Source organism: Protopterus annectens, chromosome 3.part0, assembly GCF_019279795.1.
Source record: "Protopterus annectens isolate FY-2018-M chromosome 3.part0, PAN1.0, whole genome shotgun sequence".
NCBI lineage: Eukaryota > Metazoa > Chordata > Ceratodontiformes > Protopteridae > Protopterus > Protopterus annectens.
Genome location: NC_056731.1, coordinates 118,811,651 through 118,837,515, shown reverse-complemented (window position 1 = coordinate 118,837,515; position 25,865 = coordinate 118,811,651). Strand labels below are relative to the sequence as shown.

Sequence of the window (25,865 nt, the reverse complement as noted above, 5' to 3'; positions counted from 1 at the left end):
TTTTGGAAGGTGTCTACTCTGAGGAGTGGTCATCCTTGTGGTTGTGGCTATCATCATGGTCACATGTCTGATAGTAGACAACACTCACGGTCACACAGCACACCAGCATCTAGCCAGGCTCACAGTAAATCCAGTGCTAGAGATTCTAAAGTCATATCTTTTGTGTGGGGATGCGCACAAAATGCTGAATTCTCTGGCATGCATACCCTAGTCCTGTCCATTCAAGCAACTACTGATGAGGCTGTGTCCTTGCAGACCATCACTTACATCACCACAGCCCCCTGCATCACCGTCTTGGCCCCCACACCCCAATACTGATAGCTCCCAGAATAGCACTTTTTACTTTCATACTCCTCAGGAGTGTCAGCATTTACACTCACACAATTCCCTGTAAAAGACACACTCTTGTGCTCCTTTCTTCACACTCACTCCCTTCCCTGCAAAAGATGCACTCCTCTGCCCATTTCTTCACCTGTGCAAATGATAACTGTGTCCTGTCCTGCCTTTGTACATTGTTACTGTGTTGTCTCTCATCTGATGCACAATCTGGCCAGACTATGCATGGGTAGGCATAGACTGCAGAAGGTTTTGCATATATCACTTTTACTGTACTGAATCTGCTTAACTGCTACTTACAACATTCTAAAGCTATGTGTATGTGACTGCTCTTTGCTAGTGTCACAGCATACTATGCCCATTTCCACCTGGTGCTGCTGGCTCAAACACTGACTCCACATCTGGCACAGCCTGTTGTGCTGGGAACTTCTGTCTCTGCAGGTGTCCACCCTGCTGGAGGTGCTTCCTGAGTATAATATCGTGCAACATAGCACACACAAATACTATTTTGCACATGTGGCAGGGTCACACAGTAGAGCAACAATAGATGAATGTAGAGAGCAAAAGTGTGCCTTCAGCAGCCCAAACCCCATGCTCTGTAATGCTTTTTACCTACACGATGCCCCTGTGATGTCACCCCTTACAAACTGTTAGTATAGGTTCCAAGTGTGCCATGGGTTGGAGATGTGATAACTGCCTGGGTGGCCTCCACACACATCGTAAATGACACTGTGCATTACAGATGACCTGGAAGGTGATAGGGTAATATTGCAGTTCATGTACCTCCTCTCCAGTTCAACAGGTGTGGACTTTATTTCAATACGAGTATAGAAATCCTATATGGAGTTATCTTTCTCCTCTGTGCTACATGGGAATCACATATGGTCTCCCACATGACATCATAAACTAATGAACAATTCTTGATGCACAAATGCCTGAGGTAACCCACTGTGTCCCCAGTAGACCAGTGAAAGTGTGCAGTGCCTAATATACATAGAACCACACATACCTTAGTTTGCACTGTGATAGGTGCTCCATGACTCCCACAAGGCTACAGCCAAGGCTGACACATCTACAATTTCTTAATGGTGCCTCTAGTATCACGATCCCTGTTCACAATGTTGATGTCATGGATTCAATGCAACATTAATCAGGATTGCATGATCCTGTGCCTTCAGAGGCAATGTCTCACATCATCGCACATGCCGGTGGTAATATGACCCTCTTCCAGAAACATATTTTCAGTAGCTGTGGCAACCCTAACATTGATTAGTAGTTTTCTCAGTGTGAACGTGAGCATTCATCCAAGTCCAAATATACACTGGGCACAGTTCTATTGAGTTGCACTTACACATTTCTGAATTACTGTACCGTTTTGTTCTATCTCATTGCCATACATGACACCTCATTGTATTGTCATTAGCATATATCACTACTGGCCACATAGTGGAGCTTCACTTTTGTGAATTGTACACCCCTGTACATGGCCACTCATTCCACAAATTCACATACCATGATGTGGTAAAGTTTTCTGAATCTGACACTTACTTTCTACACAAACAGTAATTACATATACCAAAAATAAAATAAAAACTTATTTTTATCAGCTATAATAACACAATAATATTTACAACAGTGTACTAACAATACATAAACCTTTCCTATCATGTTATCAGAGCAAAGCATTCTAAATTTCTAAATTATATTTTAGATGAAACATACTTGTCAAGCAATCAAAGTACATAGAGAATTTAGATGTAATTTTTACTAAACAAATGGTAATTCTACATTATCAATCATCACTTAAAAATTTCAAAGTGCCAATAATATGAGTGTACATATTTGAGGCGATGAAGGGGTCCACCGACTGCTATTGCGACCTTAAAATGCTTTTAGTCTTTGATTGGTTCTCAGCTGCTGTCAGTTAAATGTGGAGTTTACATCTCCTTTCCTTGCCAGTAGGGGGCTTTGGCAGGTGTTTTAGTTTCTTCCCACATCACAACAATATGACCTACGTGAACTGACTATCCCCTAAACTGCCCATAGGTTTGCATGCTGTGTGTGTCTGTGTGAGTGCATTTATGTGCTCTGTAATAGAATAGCATCTTATAAGGATAAGCCTCTCTGCACTGTACTCACTGAGTGCAGGGACAATGCATACCCACAAACTTAAATTGGATAAGATGAGTAATCAGAAAATGAATTAATGTAGTAAGCAATTTCAGTGAAAAGAAAATCCTGAGTATATGTAAGAAGTATTTGAATATAACCTCAAATTCATAAAATGGATGATGATGATGGCTGTATGGGTGGTTTTAATGTCACTGTGGAAGACTAGTCAAACACTCAGCTGGGGAATGCCTCTCAGTATATGATGACAACAGTAAACAACATGGCACTTCAGTATGGGCTGTTGTTTCATTTATTCAGTGGTATCTTGTGTATATCTTTAGTCAGGCAAAATAAGATGGACATGTGATTTATCAGAAATGTCAATATGCTTGATCTATACTAATATAAGGATTAGTGTCTAATTTCCAGTACAGTTGTTATGGAGTTATTGCAACTTTGCATGATCAGGTATTTGTGCACTGTGCTTTGGGCTGTTTGTGGTTATTGGATAAGCACAAGACTTTTCAGTTTTAAGAAGGTCAAGTCATTCTGTTTTGCCATTGTGTCTTAAAGTTTTATTCAGATCCTAAGAATATAGTCTAGACATTCTGGAAGAGCTGAGTGATCACCCCATTTTTTCCCATTCTTTCTGACAACCGTTGACTTTACCAGCTCAGTATATAGGAGCAATCAAACCGTAAACAGTACAATGATTCGCCACAAATCTGGCACATTTTGTGGTCAGTGTTCAGCATCAATAATTCATCATAATTGCTCCTCTTTCACACTAAATGCCTCCATATAGGGTGGTTCTTACCTTTTCATTTTGTTACTTCATATGCCCTTAGTTACTTGGACAGAGAAATACTGAAAAAGTACAGGAAACAGATGTATTGGAAACACTATTTTGAAAATTTTCCTTCTCTTGGAACCAATAAAATGGTAGCGACTGCAGTGAGGTGAATCAGTAGCAAAGTTAGTGTTTTTGTTATATTCCATTTACGTTTGGGACGTTGTAACACTAGTGACTGATAAAACTGCAAGTAGGCTATAGCAAACAGCACAACACTAATGCTTCAAATGCTTTAATGCTAGTTGCAGGGTTTAAGTACAGTAATCCACATTCCTGGTCAGTTTTTGCTGTTTATTCTCTACTGTAATCACTAAATTTCAGGTTATGATAAAAAATGAAATTACAAAGTTTAGCTGAGTCAGGTAAATGGGTGTTCTGTTGAAAGTCTTTATGCAGAACTGAGTTCAGTCAAATCTGAGCCTGAACTACAGGAGGTTTAAGGTATTACACAGTGAAGTCTCTGGTTTGTCTGAGTCTTTCTTGTAGTTTTTACTGGAAGATTCAGAAATGAAGACCAGCAACTGTGTTCCACTGATATTTAAATCCTTTTATCAAGCAAGTCAGGTAGTGCTCTATGAGAAACTTTGGTAAACACAAACTCCTACCTCCAGAATGGAAGAAACTGGATAACAAAAGATTAATTCAGCATCACAGTAGCATATATCTGAAGTACTCAGTGCTGCCACATGTGTTTTACAAAAATAGAAAGTAAGAGTGGCTAGAATATATAGCTCTGCAAAATGCCCGGAGGTGCAGATGACAGGTGAGCCAGCCTTCTCACATTCCTTATATTGTTTTCAAGCAATGAGACAAGACTGAATTGGGCCTACTTAGCATGAAATGATGATTGTATCAAAAGCTTTTTGCTAATCTAAAAACAAGGCTCACAGTACATTACGAGTGTCTAAGTTTGAATAATGACATTCAGTAATAGCTAGAAGAAATTCAAAGAAAAGTCTCTTCTGGGATCGGGGAAAGGAGCAATTTTAAGTGGATGACCTTGACAGGGTAGTATGAGGGATGGATGTCCTTACCATCATTGCACTGGGCTCCATTTTAGAGATATTTGAAAATAACCTTTTTCTAGGGGCTTAGAATGTGACTTTAAACAGTACATTGTTTTATAAGGATAAGCACTGGACAGAATATAGAGGGGAAGCAGTGTGTAGAAAATGAGTAAGCAGCTTGTCATCAACAAGGAAATAAAGTGAGGATATGGCCAAGAAGGTATCTCGGTAGCAACACATTTTCTTAGCTCTGCTATCTATGTAATATTTTTGACAGGAAATATAACCCTAAGTGGTACCTAACGTATTAATTTTAAAACTAAATCTTTAATGAACCAAGACCACTTTGGATTTTTTATTCCTCAGATATTTCAAATTCCTGTCAAATTCAAGCACAAAGGATACTGACAACTCAGCTCTTCAGAATAAGTTATGCTAAAAATACTTTGTAGGACTCTTCAGTCAAAAAAGAACTGCAATCTTTTTCATCCAGTATATAAGATATTGATGTTTTCAAAGAGAAAAGCTCAAAACAAATGGAACAGCTTTGATAAATTATTATGCAGCACAAATCCCAAAGTACCAGTATAGAAGAGACACTAAATGATATGGAAGGTGGACTTACAGAAGAAGAACACCATGTGGAATTTTTATTAAAAGAAAATATATCTCTGTTGAACAAAACAGATGATCTTGACAATAGATCTTGAAGAAACAATCTGCATATTTATAGGCTGCCTGAAAAAAACTGAAGGTAAAAATATGATTCATTTTCTTACATCCTGGATTCCTGCTATATTAAACTTACCTGAGTCACCTTCTTATGGGATCAAAAGAGCTATTAGATCTCTAATAGATCGTCTTCACCCAGTATGCAAGAATCCAAATCTCATAGTGCAGTCTACATGAGTAGTAGCTCATGGCGGTGACAAGTTAACCACATAGCAGGTAGTAAATAATTTATGGGGGTTGGATAAAAAGGACACGGGACAGCATAGACTGCATTCAGACAAGTTACCATAAGGTGTACAAGAGGTATACACTTCATGGTAATTTTTTGGTATTCAGAGACAGCTCTACTTTAATACTTTTGCATGACATGCAACACCATTGTGGGCTGTCCCTCTCGCCATGCTGTATGCTAAAGAGGCATGTCTAGGAAGAGGCATATGCTAGTTAATCATGTGCTCTCCCAGCACTGCCTGTGGTAAGGCAGGCACATCCAACTGAGGACAAGAGTCCCCTGTGTCACCACTAGACACCAGGGATGTAATATAATAAAACACATGACTTTAAGGGGAAAACGCCAACTGAAAATGGGAAAAAAAGATCTAAGCATCTGAGCACTGCACAGTAACTGAAATGTCAGGACCTACTTTAGCAAGTCACATAATGCTGAGACTGTCCAAAAATGGGCTTACTTATAATAATTCTGAGATGGTTGTGTTTTCAGAAAATTCCCTTTTCTCTGAGGTATGGCAATGTCAAAGTTAGGACATATAAATTTGAGGGTGTGGGGGACAAGTCACCATGTTTATTTTTTTTTTTAATAAAATGACATTCTTACTTACAAGGGAGAGGTACAGGGAACATTAAGCATACCTCTCAACCTCATAGCACTAGAAATCAAAACAAAGCCAACATTAATGGTGAGACAAAATCATGGATGCATTTTAATTAGTAAATGGATTTTAATTATTCTTCCTACAAACATACAAAGTCTATAGTGTAAAGGTTTTTGTACTATCATGCATTTAATGAAGGGTATGAAGGGTACAATTCTAATGTCTGGCATTAATGATTGACTGTAATCATGACTTATGAGAGCAGTAAAAAGAAGACATTGGGCTTTCTGATACCACTGACACCACAGGGACAGATATGGGATATGTATGTTATGTATGTGTGTGTATGTGTGGGTGTGCATGTGTGTATGTGTGTGTGTATGCATGTATGTGTGTGTGTGTGTGTGTGTGTGTGTGTGTGTGTGTGTGTGTGTGTGTGTGTGTGTGTGTGTGTGTGTGTATGCATATGTTTGTGTGTTTTATGTGTATGGGAATGGGAATGAGAGAGTGCCTGTGCAACACACAGGTGTAAACTACTGCAGGGAAGTGCTGATTAACACTCAAGGTGATTCAGAAACATGCAAATTAGTCTCACAATTCCTCGTTGTGGCTAATGTGCCTCTGAATCACAAAATACAGCATTGCCGAAACAGTTTTTGTTTTTTTTACTGAAGCCCTTAATGCAAGCAGTGAGGTTCTTTCTGAATACCCAACCACATTTTTTAAATAATATGAAGATAGACAGACAGACAGATAGATATGGTAGCTGATACAGAGGATGTCTGGTAGTTATTTTTTCAGGATTAAAGGGCTGGACTTTAGGTCTAACATGGCACCCTCATACGCTAACATTATTATTGCTTAACTGGAGCATCAATACACTTTTCTCAGTGATTTAAATTATTTAGTTTTATTCAAGCATTTTTATAGACTTTTTTAGCATTTGGAAAGGGGAAAAAGAATAATGTCTTTCTTTCAGTGAATATTTGAACAATACAGAAGAAGTTTAAAAATTTGCTTACAAATGGGCAAAAACTTGTATGGCTTATTTAGATACACGGTTAGATAAAAAAAAAAGCAATGAATGATGCAGCGGCAGTAACCGTCAAAAAACTTTATTATACGTAGTACATGACAACCTCCAAAAAAAAAAAAATTCAAGAAGTTGTCGTGTACTATGTGTAATAACGTTTTTTGACTGTTACGGACTCGCTGCTGCATCAGTTGTTTTTTTTTCATTATTTTGAGCATATCTTCCAATAACGGGGGCTTCTGAGTTTTTTGGATACTCAGTTAGATGTTAAATTAATTACAATTACTTAAGAAATGTCAGAATCACGCTGTTAGAGAAACCATGATTTGTAAATATATATCTTCTTGCAAATAGTGGACATCCAGCATTAGGTATTATTATGGCATAAACTATTTGGGTTTCAATTTGAATTAGTGCAGGTGTAGCTTTCTTATGAAGAACTGAGGAAATTGGAAAAGTTGTTTATAGATAGAGGTTATTCTCATGATTTTGTAAAAAAGTATTTTTGAAGAAAGGATGTTAAATAGGGAGAATGCAAGAAGATAAGACAGTAGGGAAAGAGCACAAATTATAGCCTGGCTTGTCCAATAAAGCAAAGCATAATTGCAAATGAACTAAAAAGCATTCCGACAAAAGAAGAGTATATTATAGAAGACAGTCTAGATTTATGTAAGATTATAGGTGATCATCTTACATTTATTAGCAACAAAAGTGAAAATGTAAAAGAAGTTTTAGAAAAGCAAAATATAATAGTAGATTTAACATTATACATAGGAATGCAAATACATATGCCTATGGTTTTTGCAAGGCATGCAGATATATGCATGTAGGAAGTAGTATTTATGTTGATTCTGTGAAAAGAACTGGCACTCCTCTTGTGAAAGTTTAGTTATAATTCTGAAATAAAATTGCATACATTGCTACTTTTATAACTTGCAATGCATTTTATATACATGCAGCTACATGAAAGTTTTCAAAAGATTAAAGAATAAATACATGCTATTAAAATAATGTTATTAAGAATGCCCTGTAGAAACATACTTTACCATAACTCTAATTTTAAGATATTTACATTTTTTTGTGCATGATTTTATTCAAGAGACTATTAGAAAAGGACGAAAATAGTTGTTTAGAGAGAAAATAATTACTATAGTAGATTATTTTTGATTTTATTACACCACCTGGCTTGAATAGGGTAATTAAAGTTAAATACTGATTGAAATTGAATGACTGCTAATTGTGACTGGTTGAAAAAATATCGGTGGGTTATTTGTATATCTAAGAAAAACTATTGGAAGTGGGTTTGAATTCTGAAAATGTCAAGCTAATTAAAGATAAGAGCACTAATCTCATGATCTGTTATTCATTGTGTGGTTCTTTGGTTGATTCTGAAATAGGTTGATTTCATTGACATAAACAGATTACACTTACTGACAGTGATCCTATGTAAGTGATGAGATGCACTGAAATACTACAGCCACTAGCAAAATCTGGGTTAATTAGTAACAAAAACTGCCTGTAAACCTCAGTTATCTAAATGAGGCTAAAACAGTAAAACCCCCCTGTGAAGATTGGGGAGAGATGGGCGAAGGCTGCCAGCCTAGTGAAATAGAATTTAATATATAATTCTATCAACTGTATAAATAAATGTAAAATACAGGCTTGTGTTTTTAAATGTAGGAAAACACTGTGAAATGTGGAACTGCAAAATATGTGGCAACATTGTACTCTACTGGCCCAGTGAAGCATGTTGTATCCTTTCATGTTCGAATTTGGCTCGAGGGTGGCTGGATGAAGATTGCATGCCCATTGTTTTAAGGCTAAAGTTTATGACCAGAATTTAGATGTGGAAGGTGCTTTTATTGCTTTAGTTTCTGATAGTATATACATGTGAAATGTCTTCTATTGTTGTAAGTTTCTGTGCAGGTGTTAGATTGATAAATAATACAGTTTGTGGCCTGAGAACTCAGACCAGGTGTTAAGATGATGCAATATGAAGACTGGGAAAACCTAAGTGTCAAAAATGCTATCATTTTGGGAAGGCCTTAGAGACATGTTTGTTAGTAATGTTTAAATACTATTTCTTACAAGATACCAGAGCATTTTGATCTGGACATCTAACTTATCAGCACTCTGCTTATGCTCACATGTAAGTTTTTAGCACTGATATCTTGTAGGAATAGTTAAAGCTAGTAAAGATTAATTAGGTAATTTTCTTTGAAACCAGACCTGTCCTACTGTATTATTTTAAGTTTCTGTGTGATCTGTGACCTTTTAGATATCTCTGTGGTATAGTAGTTTTGTCTTATGTTTTAATTATTTATTATTAAATATTTTTAAAACCTTCTACTTGTGGCTGCTTTGTGTAGAGATAAGCTCTAGAGTACATTGTATATTTATATAGAGTTTATTGTAATAGGCCATTCTGATAAGCCTTAGACTGTATAGTCACATTACCATTGGATATTAATTTGTTTGTTTGTGTCTTTCGGCTTTTCCTGGTTAGGTGTTGCCACAGCGGAACTCCGGTCCACTAATGATTGGCAGTAGAGTTTTACATGCTGGCTAGCCAGGCCTAATGCACAACCTTCAATGAAGGAATGCCCGTTCATGCATGTCGCCACACAGAAGACGCTCTAACTGAGAATCGAACGGGCAATATCTAACTGTGAGGTGACAATGCTACCGCAGCACCACCACTGCAGTACACCATTGGATATTAATATTGCACAGTAATAATTGGACACCCTTTTAAGGGCCTTTAAGTAGCTGATATTATTAACTGAGTGGTGGCAGTAATTACTAGCATATAGTTTTGGTAAAGGGGCACAGTTGGAGAATATGTGTCAGCCTTTCCCAGGAGAGTCTGTGAAGTTGTTATCTGAAAGTGTGTGTGTTGTGTCAGCTACTTGGCAGGGACACGAAGTACTGGTTGGACAGAGAGGGTACTGGAGGTTTTAGCTTGCCCATTTAGGCTGAGACCTGGACCCTATAGCTGTGCCAGTGGGGAGTCTTATTGGGGACATGGTGAGCAAGGGAGCAGCCAGCCCCAGACTGACTGTGATCTCTGTGTGCACTTAAGGGAAATTGTACTTTACTGTGTTTATTAGTTATCCTTTCCTCTTCTAGGAGATGACCTCCATTGTGTTAGTGGTGAGGATTGAGGCTCCTTGATTGCTGGGCCAGGGCACGGTCATCACACACCCTTTGTAAATTATAGAACTTATCAGTCCTTCTTCTAAAAGCATCAAATAAAATGGGAATTTGTAAAACACTGGGCAAGTAATTCACGATAAATAGGCCAGTAAGCTAAAAGCCGTTAGCTCAGATATATTCTTTTATTCCTAGCTATCAATAGAGAGGACAGAAGAATAATGTACAGGACATCTAGGCTTTCTGACTAATAAGGGGTACCTATCATATTTCTGTCATTTTATTTGTTTATATCTGTTAACTTGGGACAAACACTGATCCACATGGACCCTTTTCAGACTCAGCTTGAGAGGAATTTCTGGTTAACTGTTTTTCTCACTGTCATATGGTAAGCAAATGGAGGCTGAGTTAATCAAATCCTGAACTACAAGAAGGTGATCATTAATCGTTCATAGTCTTAATCCTCCTCTCTAACTGCTGGATATCCTTTTTGTTAACTGCCAGACATTCCCAGTGCTAATGGCGAGACATCCTCTGGGCTAAGTAACAGACATCCTCTGTGCTATTTGATGGACATCCTCAAAAGTAGCGGCCATATGTACCTGCCATATACAGCACAAATGAAAAGAAAGTTCCATAGCTAAAAGAGGAATACTAAGTATAACAGATATGCAAAGATCCATGGCTGAAAAGTAGAACAATCGTGTTCTTTTCAACACTGTCCTATTTAAGTTATGGCTAAATCCTGATACACATGTTACATTTTGCAATACTTAGGTGACATACTAGTAGGTAAGCAATTAAATTTCAGTGGCATGATGAGGCTTAACTGAATAAGACCAAAAAGAAGCCAGTAGGGAAAGTATTTAAAAGACTTGGCATGGGGGGTGTATTTAATTATTGGTGGGAGGGCAGAGTCAATAGTACAACCTGTAAAAGCAGTGATTAGAAGGGGTCTGCCAGCCATGCCTTAGGAGTTCAGAGTGAAATAATACTGTTGTCAGCTTGAGTAACTGGATTGAGATAACTCACAGCTCATAGCTGATGTTCAACTTGCTCTTATAACATAAGGAGAGGGAAATGACAAATAAAGCCAAAGTTAAAATAAATTTAGACAAAAAATATTTCCTCTCCCAACAGACCTACCCCAACAAACCCCCCCATACTGTTTGGTCTACCATATCTAAGCTTTTAAACATATGTAAACCTTCCCAACCTAACCCTGTTCCTGCTGAATCTACATTAGTAACTTGTACTTTCAAAATACACTCAATAAATTCTCCTACTAGTCTCTCATCTCTAACCACAGTACAGACCCAGCTCAAGCTCCCACATGCCATAATGAAAATAGCTTTTGACTTTACACCAGTCTCTATCAAAAACATCAAACAATACCTAAAAAAAATCAAAGTCACCACCACAACCCAGATAACCTCCGCAAAGAATATCTAAAACTGACAGCTGAAAGCATAGCTTACTATTTATCTGTCTTAATTGAAAGACCAGACCAGAAGCACAGTTCCCCCTCCATTTGAAAAAAAATCCTTTATCCACCCACTATACAAAGATGACCCATCCTATGATACTTATAACTTTAGATCTGTACCTATTCTATCATTTGCCTCAAAAATGTTAGGAAAATGTATCCATTCACAGCTGCTAACTTTCTTCCTCAACCACAATATCCTTTCACCATCCCAACATGATTTCTGGCCCACTTCCTTCATTTCTCAAGACTGCAAGTACCCTTAGGAACAGAGATCTTCTAGTTTCTTCAGCATTTCTTAACCTCGGCGAAGCTTTTTTATACTGTCTCATACCCCCTTCCCTGTTGCATACTATGCAAGATAGGCTTGTCAGACAAAAGTACCCTGTGGTTCAAGTTTTACTTTTGCCATAGAAGTCAAAGTACAAATTGGCTACAAGCCTCCTTCACATTCTTCCATATCCCAGACAGTGTGTCCCTCAAGGATCTAGCCTAGGAGCACTTGCCTTCAATATATTCATCAACAATCTTACCACTACACTGCTCAACCATATTCTGATCATGAGTGCAAATGACACCACCATCATCTATCCAGATTCTCATATTTCTAAACTTCAGAAAGTCACTTAATGGTTCTTTACAATTGTTGAAACCTAGTTTCTGGAATCTAACCTAGTGCTAAACTCTCAAATAATAAAAGAAAACTTAAGCTGCCTGCACCTAAACCAGTATCAGCACTGATCTACTAATTTTCCCTTCAATCATCTGATGGCACATTAATTAAACTAGTTCACCACACTAGACTACTTACAATCAGTGTTGAAGAACATGTAAAATGTGGTATACACATTCAGCAACTAACCCATAAGACCAACAAAAAGTTAGGAATGCTGTAGCAATCCAAAATATATTTGTTTGATCAAGCACAAAAGGCCACTACAGCTGCATACCTTATCCCTCTCCTGACATATGCCTTAGCAATCTTTACCAACATGCAATCAACACAATTCACAACATTTGAGCAATCATACAACACTAAAAACTCTTCAGCCAGGTATTTTAACAGAGTACACCACTGCATAGCTCTCTAATGAATAAAGTGGATCATCTCTCCTAACCTCCTCAAACTCAACCAGTTAAAACTAGCACAAAAAAATCCTTCACTAGCCCCAAGCCTGTCCCTCCCTCAACAGTCTACTGCAGTTGCATATTCATTCTCATACTCTGTACTGTCACTCTCTGTTCATCTAAAAATATCTGGCAAGCATAACTCCCTAATGTAATACTAATGGGGACTCAATGTATGCTTGCCACGTGGCAAAAACAGTAGAATTCCCTGTCAACCTCCCTCTACCAAATAAATGCACCAGAAACATTTAAATAAGATGCAAAGTCCTTACTTCTTGACAGATGGCAATGTCATTGTTCTGAAACATCTGATCAGCTCTATCTCTCCTTCCACGTCTCCACACAAAAGAGTATACTTCTTCCACCAACTACAGCACATCTCTTGTGCAGACTTACTTCTTCTAAACTAACCATCATCAGAATGTTCCCCAAATATATCACTGACCTTCTCCCTATCAAATATTTATCCCAAACACATATCTCTCTCTGACTACCACATATATTCACCTGCATGTTTTCTGCTTTATATTCCTCACTAACTCATTACTTACAGAACTTCATTCTATCTTGTCTCACATTTGCTTCTTTTCTATCTCTATTTGAGGCTCTATTTTCCACTACACAACAGGATACCACTCTCTCTTCATTCTTTCACACTTGTGTCATCTCAGCATGTGTATCCAATAATCATTACCTCCTCACTACTTGAGTGCCTAATTATCTCTGTCTTTGTAAAAACATTTCCTTTGAGGAATATGTATTGTGTGGTGTAATCACCAAAATTACCTTTGCATTAATTTTTATAAACAATTCAGTTTAGTGTGTATGTTTCACTGTGCAATTAATTGTACAACTCTTGATGTTATGACCTTGGCAATGCTTTTGCTTTGGTAGATGTTTAGCATATCATTATAATAACTTTATGTATTCAAACATGGAGCTTTTATCCCTGGGCCTCTGCTAAAAAGGGTTTTAATTCTCAGTCAGACTTTCCTGGTAAACAAATATAAGTAAATAATTTGCAAGATTTTAATCTTAAGGTGATTTTACCATTAGACTAACAATGCGAACAGCAAACAGACAGGTAAATGATCTTACAATCACAGTTTAGAAATCTGTGAGAGAAGTCCATCTGTCTTTCCCACTCCAAAAACACTCCTGAAAATAGAGTTTTCCTAGAAGGCCATTCCTGATCAAAAGTAAAATAAATAAATGGTCAAAACACGAGACTGGTCAGAGAAAGAGCATTACTGGCATTTAATTTCATTCAACTATAAATGTCTTCAAGGGCACCCACAGGCAGGTGCAAGGGAGTGCACTTGCACCCCCCTGGAACCGGCTGGCCGAGAAATTAATTTAAATAAAAAAAGTTTTTTTTAAACGGCGTTCCTCTTTAAGAACACTCTTTGCATCCCGTCCAGTAGCACAGACGTAACAGGTGTTTGCAACCTGTTTTCATCTTCTGTGTCTGAGCGCGACTGATGGTTTACATCCTTTTCTTTCACGCCTACTGGAAATTTAAATTCAAGAGGACGTTCGGACTGCGCAGATGAATGTAGAAGTGAAAGGTAGGTGTGTGCTTGTGTGAGTTTATGTGTTTAAGAGATGTGTGTGTGTGTAAGAAATAGGTAGGTAGGACTCGGAGTCTGTGGATGTAAGAAGTAGGTAGAAGTGTGTATGCGTGTATGTAAGAAATAGGTAGGTAAAGGCAGGTTTGTGAATGTGTGTTTTAAGTGTGTAGAGTATCTATGCTTAGTCATTGATTAGTATATTGTGAATATTTTTCTATCCGGAACAGGAAATTCAATATCTGTAAGCATTTTAATTGTGACTCTATGAGGCTGGTTTACTGTGCATTATGTCAATTGTGTGATGCATTTTATATTGGCAAAATTTTGTGGAAACTAAAGGACAGGATATATGAACATTTTAATGATATAGTGAAGGGTAGAACCGCCAATGAATTGTTCAGACATGTAGCCTTGAATCCAGGGCACAGTTTTAAGTTTGTGGTTCTTGATTATGTGGAAAGGGATACCAGGGGATTTTTTTTATTTATGAACATCTAAGTAGGAAAGAGCTGATTTGGATTTTGAGGCTTAATGCTTTGAAAATCCCCAGATCTCAATGATTCTTGTTCTAATTATCCCATATTGAAATTAAGAAATCTTGAAGGATGATTCAGTTGGTCACCTATTTTCATTTAGATCATGGCATTAGGATTTTACTTTTCAATTTTGTATTTTTTAAGTTTTTTAATCTTTTTATGTATATAAGATATATATATATATATATATATATATATATATATATATATATATATATATATATATATATATATATCTTATACATACATATATACACATTGTTTCAGTTTGTTGTCAGGTTGATTATTCTTTATAATTATCAAGTGTATTTGGGAAATGCCCCATTGGTGGTTTTTAACATGTGACTAATGAGTTTTGCCTATTTTAATGACTTTCTGCATGTTATTCAACAGTTCTGAAGAAGTCTTTGATTAAGACGAAAGTGCTTAACTGTTGGAGTTTCAGTTGAATAAAGAGATCTGTGGTTGCTATACTGAGCCTATTTGTCTGTGTTAGCCTTTCCTGCAGGATATCAGTATCATGGGGGATTCTATGTTGTTGTTGTGTCTTTCGGCTTTTCCCGGTTAGGGGTCGCCACCATTGGTAGTTGATTTTTACATGCCGAGTTACCAGCCCTGATGCACAATCTTCAACGAAGGTACGCCCATTCATGCATGTCTCCACACAGAAAATGCTCTAGCTGAGAATCGAACCGGACAGCGTCTGACTGTGAGGCGACAACGCTACCACAGCACCACCACCAATTCTATGACCGCTCTTATTTTCCAATCATCTACAAACCTGGTCAGCCAGAGGCCCTTGATGTTGGCCCTGACTTCCAAGAAGTAGATGCCTAAAAGGAGTGGACCCAGCCCAGAGTGAGTCCTCTAGTGACCAGCCTCTTTGTGGAGTTGGATTCCACAATCCTAACTTCCTGGGTGTTTTCTGAAAGTCAGCTGGCTATCCAACGCATAACACAGGGTTTTATGCCTAATTCCATTAGTTTATTTACAAAATGCAAGTGAGGTACTGTATTAAATGCTTTATCTATTCCGAGGTATGCAATATACACTGCTTTGCCCTTATCCATAGCCTTGGTGACCTTCTCAAAGAAGTCTACCAGGCTGAGTAGGTGTGATCTGCTACTGATGAAGCCAAACTGGGTTAGATCCAGTATCTGAAGGTTTCCTCTGTCATTATTAATAATTGTCACAATAATTCTTTCCATGGTTTTGCATGTGATACTAGTTAGACTTATAGGTTTGTAGTTACTAGGGTCCACTGATGGCCTGCCCTTATGCAGAGGGATGACCATAGCAGTTCTCTATTCGCAAGTCATGAAGATTTTTCTGTAGGCTACAGTTAAATAGTAAATCCAGTGGTCTTGGTGGGTCATATTTCATGCATTTTAGGAGGCATTCTGGGATATTATCAAGGCCTATCGATGCAGTATTCTTGGCTTTGAAGAGTGCATTTAGGACCTGCTCCCTAGGGATAGCCAGAGAGTTATGTATGATGGTATTTCCTGGTGGGTTTACAGGGTATGTGTGTGTGTGTGTGTGTGTGTGTGTGTGTGTGTGTGTGTGTGTGTGTGTGTGTGTGTGTGTGTGTGTGTGTGTGTGTGTGTGTGTGTGTAGGGGGGTAAAACTGGAGCTGAATGTGCTAACCAGTAGATTTACTATATCTTCTGGCTATATGTAGGTGGCTCCATTTACAATTAGGTCTGCACACTGTTGTGTACTGCCTTTGATATGGACATAGCTAAAGAAAGCTTTATGGTTGTCCTTGGCTTGGGAGGCTATTTCTACCTCAAAATTGGCTTTGGTAGACTCTGAGTTGTTTGTTTAGATTGATGAGAGAGTTTCTATCCTGCTGGGCATTGCACTTCCTAACTTTTCTATGACTTTCTTCCTTCTGTTGTGCACCCTACTGATGCTTGGATTCCATCAAGATGATTTGTTTTTTAAGTTTGTTCTGAGTTTATTTCTGGAAGGACAAGCTGTCCCTTTGCATCTATTAACACAATTGTACATGGTTTTGTGAACAGTTCAGCATAGGCAGCTATATTCTCAAGGTGTTTTTGGAGGGGGGGGGGGTCTTGAAATTTTGCCAGGTTATCACTTAAAGCCAAGCACCATGCTAACTATGAACTGTGCAGTCAGCATGGTGTTTGCTTTAAACATGTTTTTTCATGCTGTTTGAAGTACTTTACTGGTTACAGGCTATCAATTAATAGTAGAAAATTTACCTTAGAATAGTTCCTAAATGTTATGAGGTTAGCTGTTGTCCCGTGCTTGATTTTTATTTCAAAGGAGACAGCTGTATGGTCTGTTATCAGAAAGAATATTACATGGGGGGGGGTTGCAGCATTCTGCCATTATTGTGAGTACCAGGTCCAGTATGTTTGCTCCCTTAGTAAAATCACTGAGCCTGCAAGAATGGGGTCATGTAGTATTCTCAGTTTATAGTGGGGTAGTTAAAGTCGCCCATCACTTTAGTATTGGGTTAAATGGTGAGTGTCTCCAGTAAGTTTAAGTATGAGCTATGGGTTTACTGGGTCACAGAAGGTGACCTGTAGCTTGCACGGATATGGTATGGAACTTTGCCTGTGGTAATTTTGATGTGGAGTAGCTCAAGCGTGCCATCCTGTCTGACCAGCCTTGAGGTGAGCTTGCTATCAGCGTAAATTGAGACACCTCCATCTTTAGTCCCTGTTTGTGCAGTAACTGGTCTAAATGTGCAGAATAAAAAACACAATCCAACCAAGAATGAAGTGTTGCCCAACGGCCACAGGACCTGGTTGCCACAAAGGAAGACAAGCTGGTAAAATCCAAAACACTTTAATGTGTTAAAATAACAGTCAAACCAACCGATAAAAATGGCAAAACCAATTATCTCAAGTGCTTTCGCTCAGTCAATACCAAGCTTCTTCAGAAGTTCAGGCTCATAATGGCATTTCTTTGCATGTTTGGTATATCAATTTTGCGGACAGCATTGGATGTCATGACAGACTTACAATGGCATTTCTTTATATGTTTGGTAGACCAATTATGTGGACAGCATTATGACAAATTTTTGATCGATTTTAATGATTTGGTTTATAGATAGAGATATGTGGTTTGAAACGTAACAGCATTTTTTGGTTTACTACTTATTGCCGCATTCAGCATTATTTGCTTAATAATGGTTTTACACTTACAGTCAGACTAAAATGCAATGTAATTCCACTTTAAACAAGGGTGGGGGCATTATGGGCATGTGATGTATTTTGAACTATTTAATGACTGTGTATTTAACTACATTTTCACTTCTGAAGAAGCTCGGTATTGACCGAGCGAAAGCGCTTGAGATAATTGGTTTTGCCGTTTTTATCGGTTGGTTTGACTGTTATTTTAACACATTAAAGTGTTTTGGATTTTACCAGCTTGTCTTCCTTTGTGGCAACCGGGTCCTGTGGCCGTTGGGCAACACTTCATTCTTGGTCTAAATATGTATTAGATATTGTAGTCCTGCACTGCTGGGATGCTCTCCATGGCTATAAACCATGTCTCAGTAATTGCGCAAATGTCTACACTCTCCAGGCTGAGGAGAACTTGAAGGGACTAGAGTTTCTTGCTTAGGCTCCTGGCACTGAGAAGCAACATGTTTAAGTTCCCTTGAGTTAGTTTGCTTATGTCGGAAGGTTTGACAGCTTGGCTTTGCCTACAAAAGGCAGTATGGAGGAGGCCAATATTTTAGCCAATACTGAAAAATCTACAGGGAACAGGCACAGTCCATCCTTGGCAAAACAACATGATCTGCCTGGGCATGTGTCTGGGCACACTTCCCAACATCTAACATTCCTACATTAGTACGCAGAGCAGATAAAGCTCCATGTGGTGCAATGAATTATGATCAGATTTCTCTGATCTTAACTATACAGTTATGTGTTCTTGAAATGAATGTTATGATTCACCTCATTAGCTTCTCTGTTCCATTCTAGAGGTGAATTTCCTGACATCTGGTTCTTGAACATGTAACAGTTTGTTTATGATCAGAGATTTGATCATAATTATTCATGTTTTCTTAATCATGTCCTGAAATTTTTAATCTGGTGTAAGGAGATCCATCTTCATTAAGAAGTATGAGTGAAATCACATTTCCAGTCAGCTCAGCATCTAAACCTTTTCCAGGATATTACTCCATCCTCTTTGCCCAAAATGGCTTGCCATCTCGCTTCCTGTCCAGGTCTCCTGCTGCTCATCATGTTTCCATTGGAGATGGATGCTTTCAGGCAACTTTGCTTTAAAGTTAACTACTTTGTGTAAAACATTGCTGAATTTTGCAATTATCACATCCTTTTTTGATTGGAATTACTATTTTTGCAGCTTTCCAATCTACAAATCAGGTCAGGTCCATCTGATTTCTTTTTTGCATGGTATTGCTTTTTCTCCCTTTGGCCTTTGCATTCTACACAATATGTTTTTTACTTTCTCTTAAACTGTTAGTTCATACATTTAATCTGTCATTTTATTAGATGTTAATATTTTCTAGTACTGAAGCTCTCTAGACCAGTTGCTGTCTCTTGTAGATTTTGGGTAGTTTGTTACATTTATTCCTTGGCTCTTGTCTGTACTTTCTAAAAATATTTTGACTGTGGATAGTCATGCATTTAGAAAGTGTATTTAATGTGGCCACAAAAAATGCCCAGAACAGATACACTCTTTTTGCTATCTGGCTAAGTCAGGAACACTTTGAATAGAAATGTGGCATTTGTGCTTCTTTCTATCCGCAGATTACAAGGGACTGAAATAATAACCTTCTTTTGAAAAGTCTTGGGGTAGTTGTGCATCCACTCCTGAAGGGACTTGACCTTGAGAACAGTCTTTGGGTTGACACTATTGGACTCAAGGACAGAGCCTACACTTTTGGATTTTTCTAACCACAAAGATAAAGAAATAATAGACAGAAAACACAGGTGAAAGCTATACTTCTAAAGAGTTTTTTTTTTTCAATCGGGTACTAAATAATCCAAGGTGGAAGAATTTTCTAAATTTTCTGTAACCACTCCTTTTTGGGGGGGAGTTACCAGGATGCCTGTAATATTAGTTGAATATCCATTTAGACAGGTCAGACATGGGTGTTTCCTCTGTTTCTTTTATACAGGTATTTAAGAGTCTGTAATCTGGACCATTTCCAGACAGGCCCATAAATTTCTACTATTGCTGTTCTTTTACATTGGATGTAGACTACAAGATGATTGTGAGGGCTTTTCTGAAGGTGTTGCAGAACATTTTACTCATGTCATCCACCTCTGGTACCAGTGAAGACAAAGGCATTTATTTTCTGCTGTTATTTTAATTTTTTCTGCATTTTCTTCTCAGTTCTCCTTAACAGGCCTCTGTTTGGGTGACTGCAGCAATTCAAACTGTTATGATTCTGCAGGCCTAAATGTAGATACCATCAGATTTGATGACACTGGTTCTGCTTCTGGACTCAGCGCTATAGCTTTTGTGGTCAATTCCTTCTAAATCAACTATGCCATCTATGACCCCATGAGTTAGGCTCAACCGTTTGGGGTGAATCTTTTTGCCATTTCTTGACTGGGTCAGCATAACAATACTTGGCTTAGACACCCTCACCCTTAGGCTTGGGCTTGATATGCCCATCAACCTTGGGGTTTGAAGTATTGCTGTTGGGGTTTTGGCTTGGTGTCAGTTTTGGCCTTTCATGAGCTTTGGTCACAAATAGTCGGGATCAGTGCCTTTAGCCATGATTGTTACTTTGATGTTGATTTTCTCAGCCACATTGCAGACATTAGTGCATGTGCTGTCCTTGACACCTATTCCTGTGTTGACATTGACCTTAGCCAGAGACATTTTTCCTGCATTCCTTTGTTTAACACCATACCTACCCATCACTTTGTCATCCACTCTGTTCCCTTCACCAACATGCCCATTGAAATCTGCTCCAATCACCACTCTCTCACCCTTGGGTACAGTCATCACCACTTCATCCAACTCACTCCAAAATGTTTCTTTCTCATCCATCGCACACCCAACTTGTGGAGCATATGCACTAACAACATTCATCATTATACCATCAATTTCCAGCTTCATAAACATCACTCTATCCGACACTCTTTTCAACTCCAAAACACTCTTAGCATACTGTTCCTTCAGGATAACTCCTACGCCATTTCTCCTCCCATCCACAACATGATAAAACAATTTGAACCCACCTCCAATACACCTAGCCTTACTCCTCTTCCATCTGGTCTCTTGCACACACAATATACCAACCGTCCTTCTGTCCATCATATACAATGCATACTAACATAAATCCTGCTATTCTAGCAATGTTCTAAGTTCATGAGAGCAATATTTATAATCTGTCCCTATTTATGTTGGGCTTTGTCCAGATTTCTTGCAGAGGTTGAGGTGTGTGAGAGAAAGTGAAATGCCTTATTTAGAGTTAGCAGGTGGAATTTATTTTCAAGTGTATTTTCAAGGAATTGTGAGCTTCAAGGGAAGAGAAGCTTACTGCTGCTCATGCTAAGTCTGCTTAAAATGTATAACTGTTTTGTTTAGCAAATGGTATCATTATTGTGGTATATAATTTTAAAGCAGTGTTAGTAGTACAGCAGGTAGCATACTTGTATCTTGATGCAGAGGGCTATAGGTTCTACTCCCACAGCATGTAGATTTGTATTTTAAGGGGGTGGAGTGCTGCAGTCCTGGCTATGTCCTCCTTTGGATGAGATGCCTAATAACTATGAACTTGTTTTTCAGCTTACCACCCATTCTGTATTGCAAATATACCAGCTTACCATTTTTAATGTAATATAGGCAATGCATTCTTCAAGGGCAGCAGGCACTGAATTTGTTGATGAAATGCTGAAATATAAAGTTGTTTTCTAGCAACAACCTCTTCATTAGTTTCAGATCTCTATAATGTGGAATTATTCAGATGACTTTTACTTCTGCAGAGATTGTGCATGCTGACTGACATTGATGGATTGTAATGACAAAAGTTTAAGTGGCCTTTTATGGTTGAAATGTTTCGAATTGGGCAGTTTGTCATTATTGGTTCATATGTTTTGTTTCATTGCTTGCTGGAAAAGCATTCAAAACTATAAATTTAAAACACAGTCAACAAGTGGTGCTGTATTATAGAAGGGATATAATTAAATTATTTTATATTATAATTAATACAGTCTGTATATATTATAATCGTGCATAATCATATGTATAAATATGTACACTTCTTATGCATGGCTACTCTTGCTTATCACAGTAACAGGAAGGATACTGTAATGGCTGTGTCAAGAAAAAAGGTCTAAAGCTTTTAGTTAAGCATATAATGAAGTTGTTAACATCAGTGATAATGCAGACCCAGTTTCATATAACTAAGGGTCAACCACACAAAATCAGAAAACACCCAGAATTTCCCTTGCCCACTCAGTAAAACTAATCTTGAAAAAATAATTAATAATGTGCATATATTAGGGCTATTGAAATTATCTATAAAAAGATGAAGTGATGATTTGCAACTATGTCAATGTTGGGATTATGAAGAAATGCTTGATAAGCATTAATTAAAAGATATACATAATTTAGTGAATGCACACAGTTTAAGTTAAATACAGCTATAACGTGTCGTGCATTCAGAGCACAGACTGCCAGCTATTATTTAAACAGCAACTTGTGTTACTGAGAGCTAATCTTGGAAGCCAAAGAACACTAGTGTTATAAACTAATCTGTTTAAATCTGTATAATCTGAACAGGCTCATGGGACTCAGTTTAGTGTCCTACATGAAAAATACTGAGCTAATGAACACTATTCCCCAGTAGTTGTTTCTAAGTCACTTACAAATAAATAAATAAAACAAGGGGAAGTATTTTGAGGTAAAACAAATATGTTGTCTTTATGGTAGGTAAAAAGTAAAACTCTGTTAGTACCCAAGTAAATAAAATGATTATTAGCAATGAATGAGAAATTATTCCAGTATAGAGAACTGAACAGCCAAGCCTTCTTGATCAGAATTCAAAAGGGCTGCCAGCTGAAAGTTCCCTTGAGTTAGTTGCAATGTACATGGGGTATGTAAAACAACTTATCATGGATTCCTAATTAAATCCAGATATCTGTAATCATTGTAGAAGTAAAGCATAAAACAGTATGCACACTAAGAATTTTGACAGTGTTTATGGCAACTGGGGAGAAATAGCCAAGTAATGGGACCCTGTAATGGCTGCATGGGGGAGGGGGGCTGCATGAAGCAAGGGGGTGGGGCTATGTGGGTGGAGGGGGTGGGGCTATGTGGGTGGAGGGATGGGGCTTTGTGGGTGGGGCTCTGGGTTTGCACCCCCCTGCAAAAAATCCTGCGGGCTCCCTTGAATGTCTTACTTTCACTAGAAGACAAATGTCCCAGACCAGGTGCACAGAGGGCTCAGCTAGGCAGACCCCAACAAAACTTGACAGTTATTTGTCACTGCAGATTGTTGGGTTGCAGTGGAGTGGAAGTGCAAAAATACTGGTAAAAAGTGTGAACAATAATATGAGAACATGACACAGATGACTATCTCATAAAGTAAAAGGAAACTTTTACCTATATTTGGTTATTAATTTGTACAACTGGTAGCTAACAGTGAATGAATGAATCATGTAATGTACTGTTCCTTCCTGTAGATACTCTGCTCATAATTTAAGTGCATGAAATTTCTGCCTAGTTAAAATAAAAGACATATTGTTACATTTTAGCTTGAATCAGTCTTCATAGCAGTGTCTGACCTTTCATTATAAACACATTCCATCATTCAGGGGAACTACAGCAAGCTATTTCCCCTATACTCACATGCAAACACTTAATAAAATGATATGCATGATCATGTAAACAAAACATTCCTGTTCCCTATATGGCCTTACATATCTTTTAAAACTGAATGGCCTACAGAATACTGAGTTTCTGTTGCTCCAATACCTCTGGATGGTCTTAATGTCTATTAGCACCTCTCTTCCTTCTACTAATTTTGGTGAAAGGAAATTGCCAACAAAGCAAGACATAGGACTGAAGAAGGGAACTTTTTTTATGAAAGTCTTTAGCTATCACCTTCCTGATCATGAATCATTTGTCATGGCAAACCAAGATGAAGCACAGAATAAACATTTGAACAGCCACCTGCTTACAAGAGTGATTGGGTTAGCAGTCAATAAAGAACCCTGACTGTGTCCCAGAATGAAGTAATGATCCTGCAACTAGCCAGTTTATCATCTTTGTGAGGATAAAGATGGGAATCCACTAAATAAAGATGTCTTATCTTGTTCGTTAATTGCCTATGATGTCAGCTTTTCAATGTATAACATTTCTGTTTCTTTAAGCAGTGCCTCATATCCATCTCCACACAAGAAACTGGACCAGAAGAGTATTCGATACTTCAAAAGGTCATTAAGCTAAACCTCAGCCTTGCTCTCTATGGTCTTTACAGCTCCATCTGTTTAAGTATTCCTGTCACTAATGCCTTAAATGAACATCATTTTATGACCATATTTATGATGATCTTTCATTCTTTCTCCATCATCCTTTTAGTGATCACATGCCCATCCTAGCATATCTTTATAACTAATACTTATTTGTCAGAGCTGTAGGATGCTGAACTAAAGAAATCTGATTGAAGTTGCAGTTGTGTTTTAGTTATGGCTACACTATCCATTTTATTTAATTGTATACGTTTTCAAAGTTGTCACATTTCTAGGACTTCACAGGTGTTTGGTCATCCAGTCTTGATACTATTAGAAGAGTTCATTAAGTAGAGAGTCATTTATTTGGATAGGAATAATTTAGGATGAAGTTATGCACAGAGGATCCTTACTGCCCTCTGTTCTTCTTCTGGAGACATTTAGTAGTATAGGCTATGCAATCTTTTACATTTTTTATTCTTTGCATGCAATTAAAAAAATTAATTTGAAAAAGTTCATTAAAATTTCCTTTATTACACAGAATGTAATAAATATGTTTGCATGCGTTTCTTCAAACTGTGAAAAGCAACTCGCTTCTTGTGTACCACAATTACACCTAATGAACCTCTTAATGATCCAGCTTTCACAATGATTAAGTTCATTTAATTATGACTGCTTACCATCCAGAATAAATTGCCATCTATACATGTTAAGTTCTATTAAGTTTTTCACATTCTCTCCACTGTTATATATGATAAAGGGTTCATTAGCAACGTTTTGTAAAACTTTATTTATCTTTCTAGTTACAGTGTGCTGAAAAACTTGCTGGAGTTTACTTTTAATGCAGGGCCAGTTTTTTTCAATATATTTTTGTCCCTATGCTTGCCAACTATCAAGCCTCCCCCAGCTGGATTAGGGTTGATCCATTCCCTACTGGTGGGAAGGGGATAACCCTCAGGTCCACTATGGTAAGAGCATCTTTCAGAGAGCTTTGAGGGTTCCTCAAATATTCACTGGTGTCCCTGCAATGAAGGCATTTTTACTTATTTTGCCTATGTCCACCCCAGGGGACACACACAACTTGCATCATGTCAGTAGTCTACAGCATCCTAGGCAACATAAGTGCAAGCTCCTGTGCACGTGCTTACCAGATGTTACCACCCAACAATCTCTTGGCCCACCCCCATCTTCCAAATGATTGTTACTGCCTGTGACTGAATCCTCCCTCTTCAGGAAGGGCAGACCCATCCTGCATGACATTTCCATCAATGGCCTGAAGTACTATTTGAACTCGGGTCACCTGGGCCATAATCAGGACCTTATTCCTCTCTGCCATCAGGGTGGCAATGCAGGGCTGAATTTGAAATCAGATTTATAGTGCAGATAACATGGGCTTGAACTTATGCATTCCTTGCACTTATATAGTTATAGTGAATTTTATAGTCTACTGTATAACGTTTATTGATCAGTTGTTCAGTCGGTTAATGCAAATATTCTCTACACTATAAATAAAATGCACATCTAAAGCATGTAGCAAGAAAACTTATAATGTAAGTAAGTGAGGGGCCCTGCCACTGAGAAACAATTATCACCATTCTCCATGTCCATATTTTCACATAATTTTGAGAGAAGAATTATTGCATACCTTGCTCCATTGCATTCATAATGG

At 37.9% G+C, this 25,865-nt stretch overlaps 1 protein-coding gene across 1 annotated transcript in view; it reads right to left on the bottom strand.

Moving 5' to 3' along the window:
* LOC122796777 (macrophage mannose receptor 1-like) overlaps positions 1–25,865 on the bottom strand; it is a 1,798,323-nt gene that overhangs the window by 579,928 nt on the left and 1,192,530 nt on the right. The window contains exon 21 of the mRNA XM_044065505.1: positions 25,842–25,865. This exon is cut by the window's right edge and continues 91 nt beyond it. Within this exon, the coding sequence (XP_043921440.1) occupies positions 25,842–25,865 (24 nt within the window). The remainder of the gene's footprint in view (positions 1–25,841) is intronic.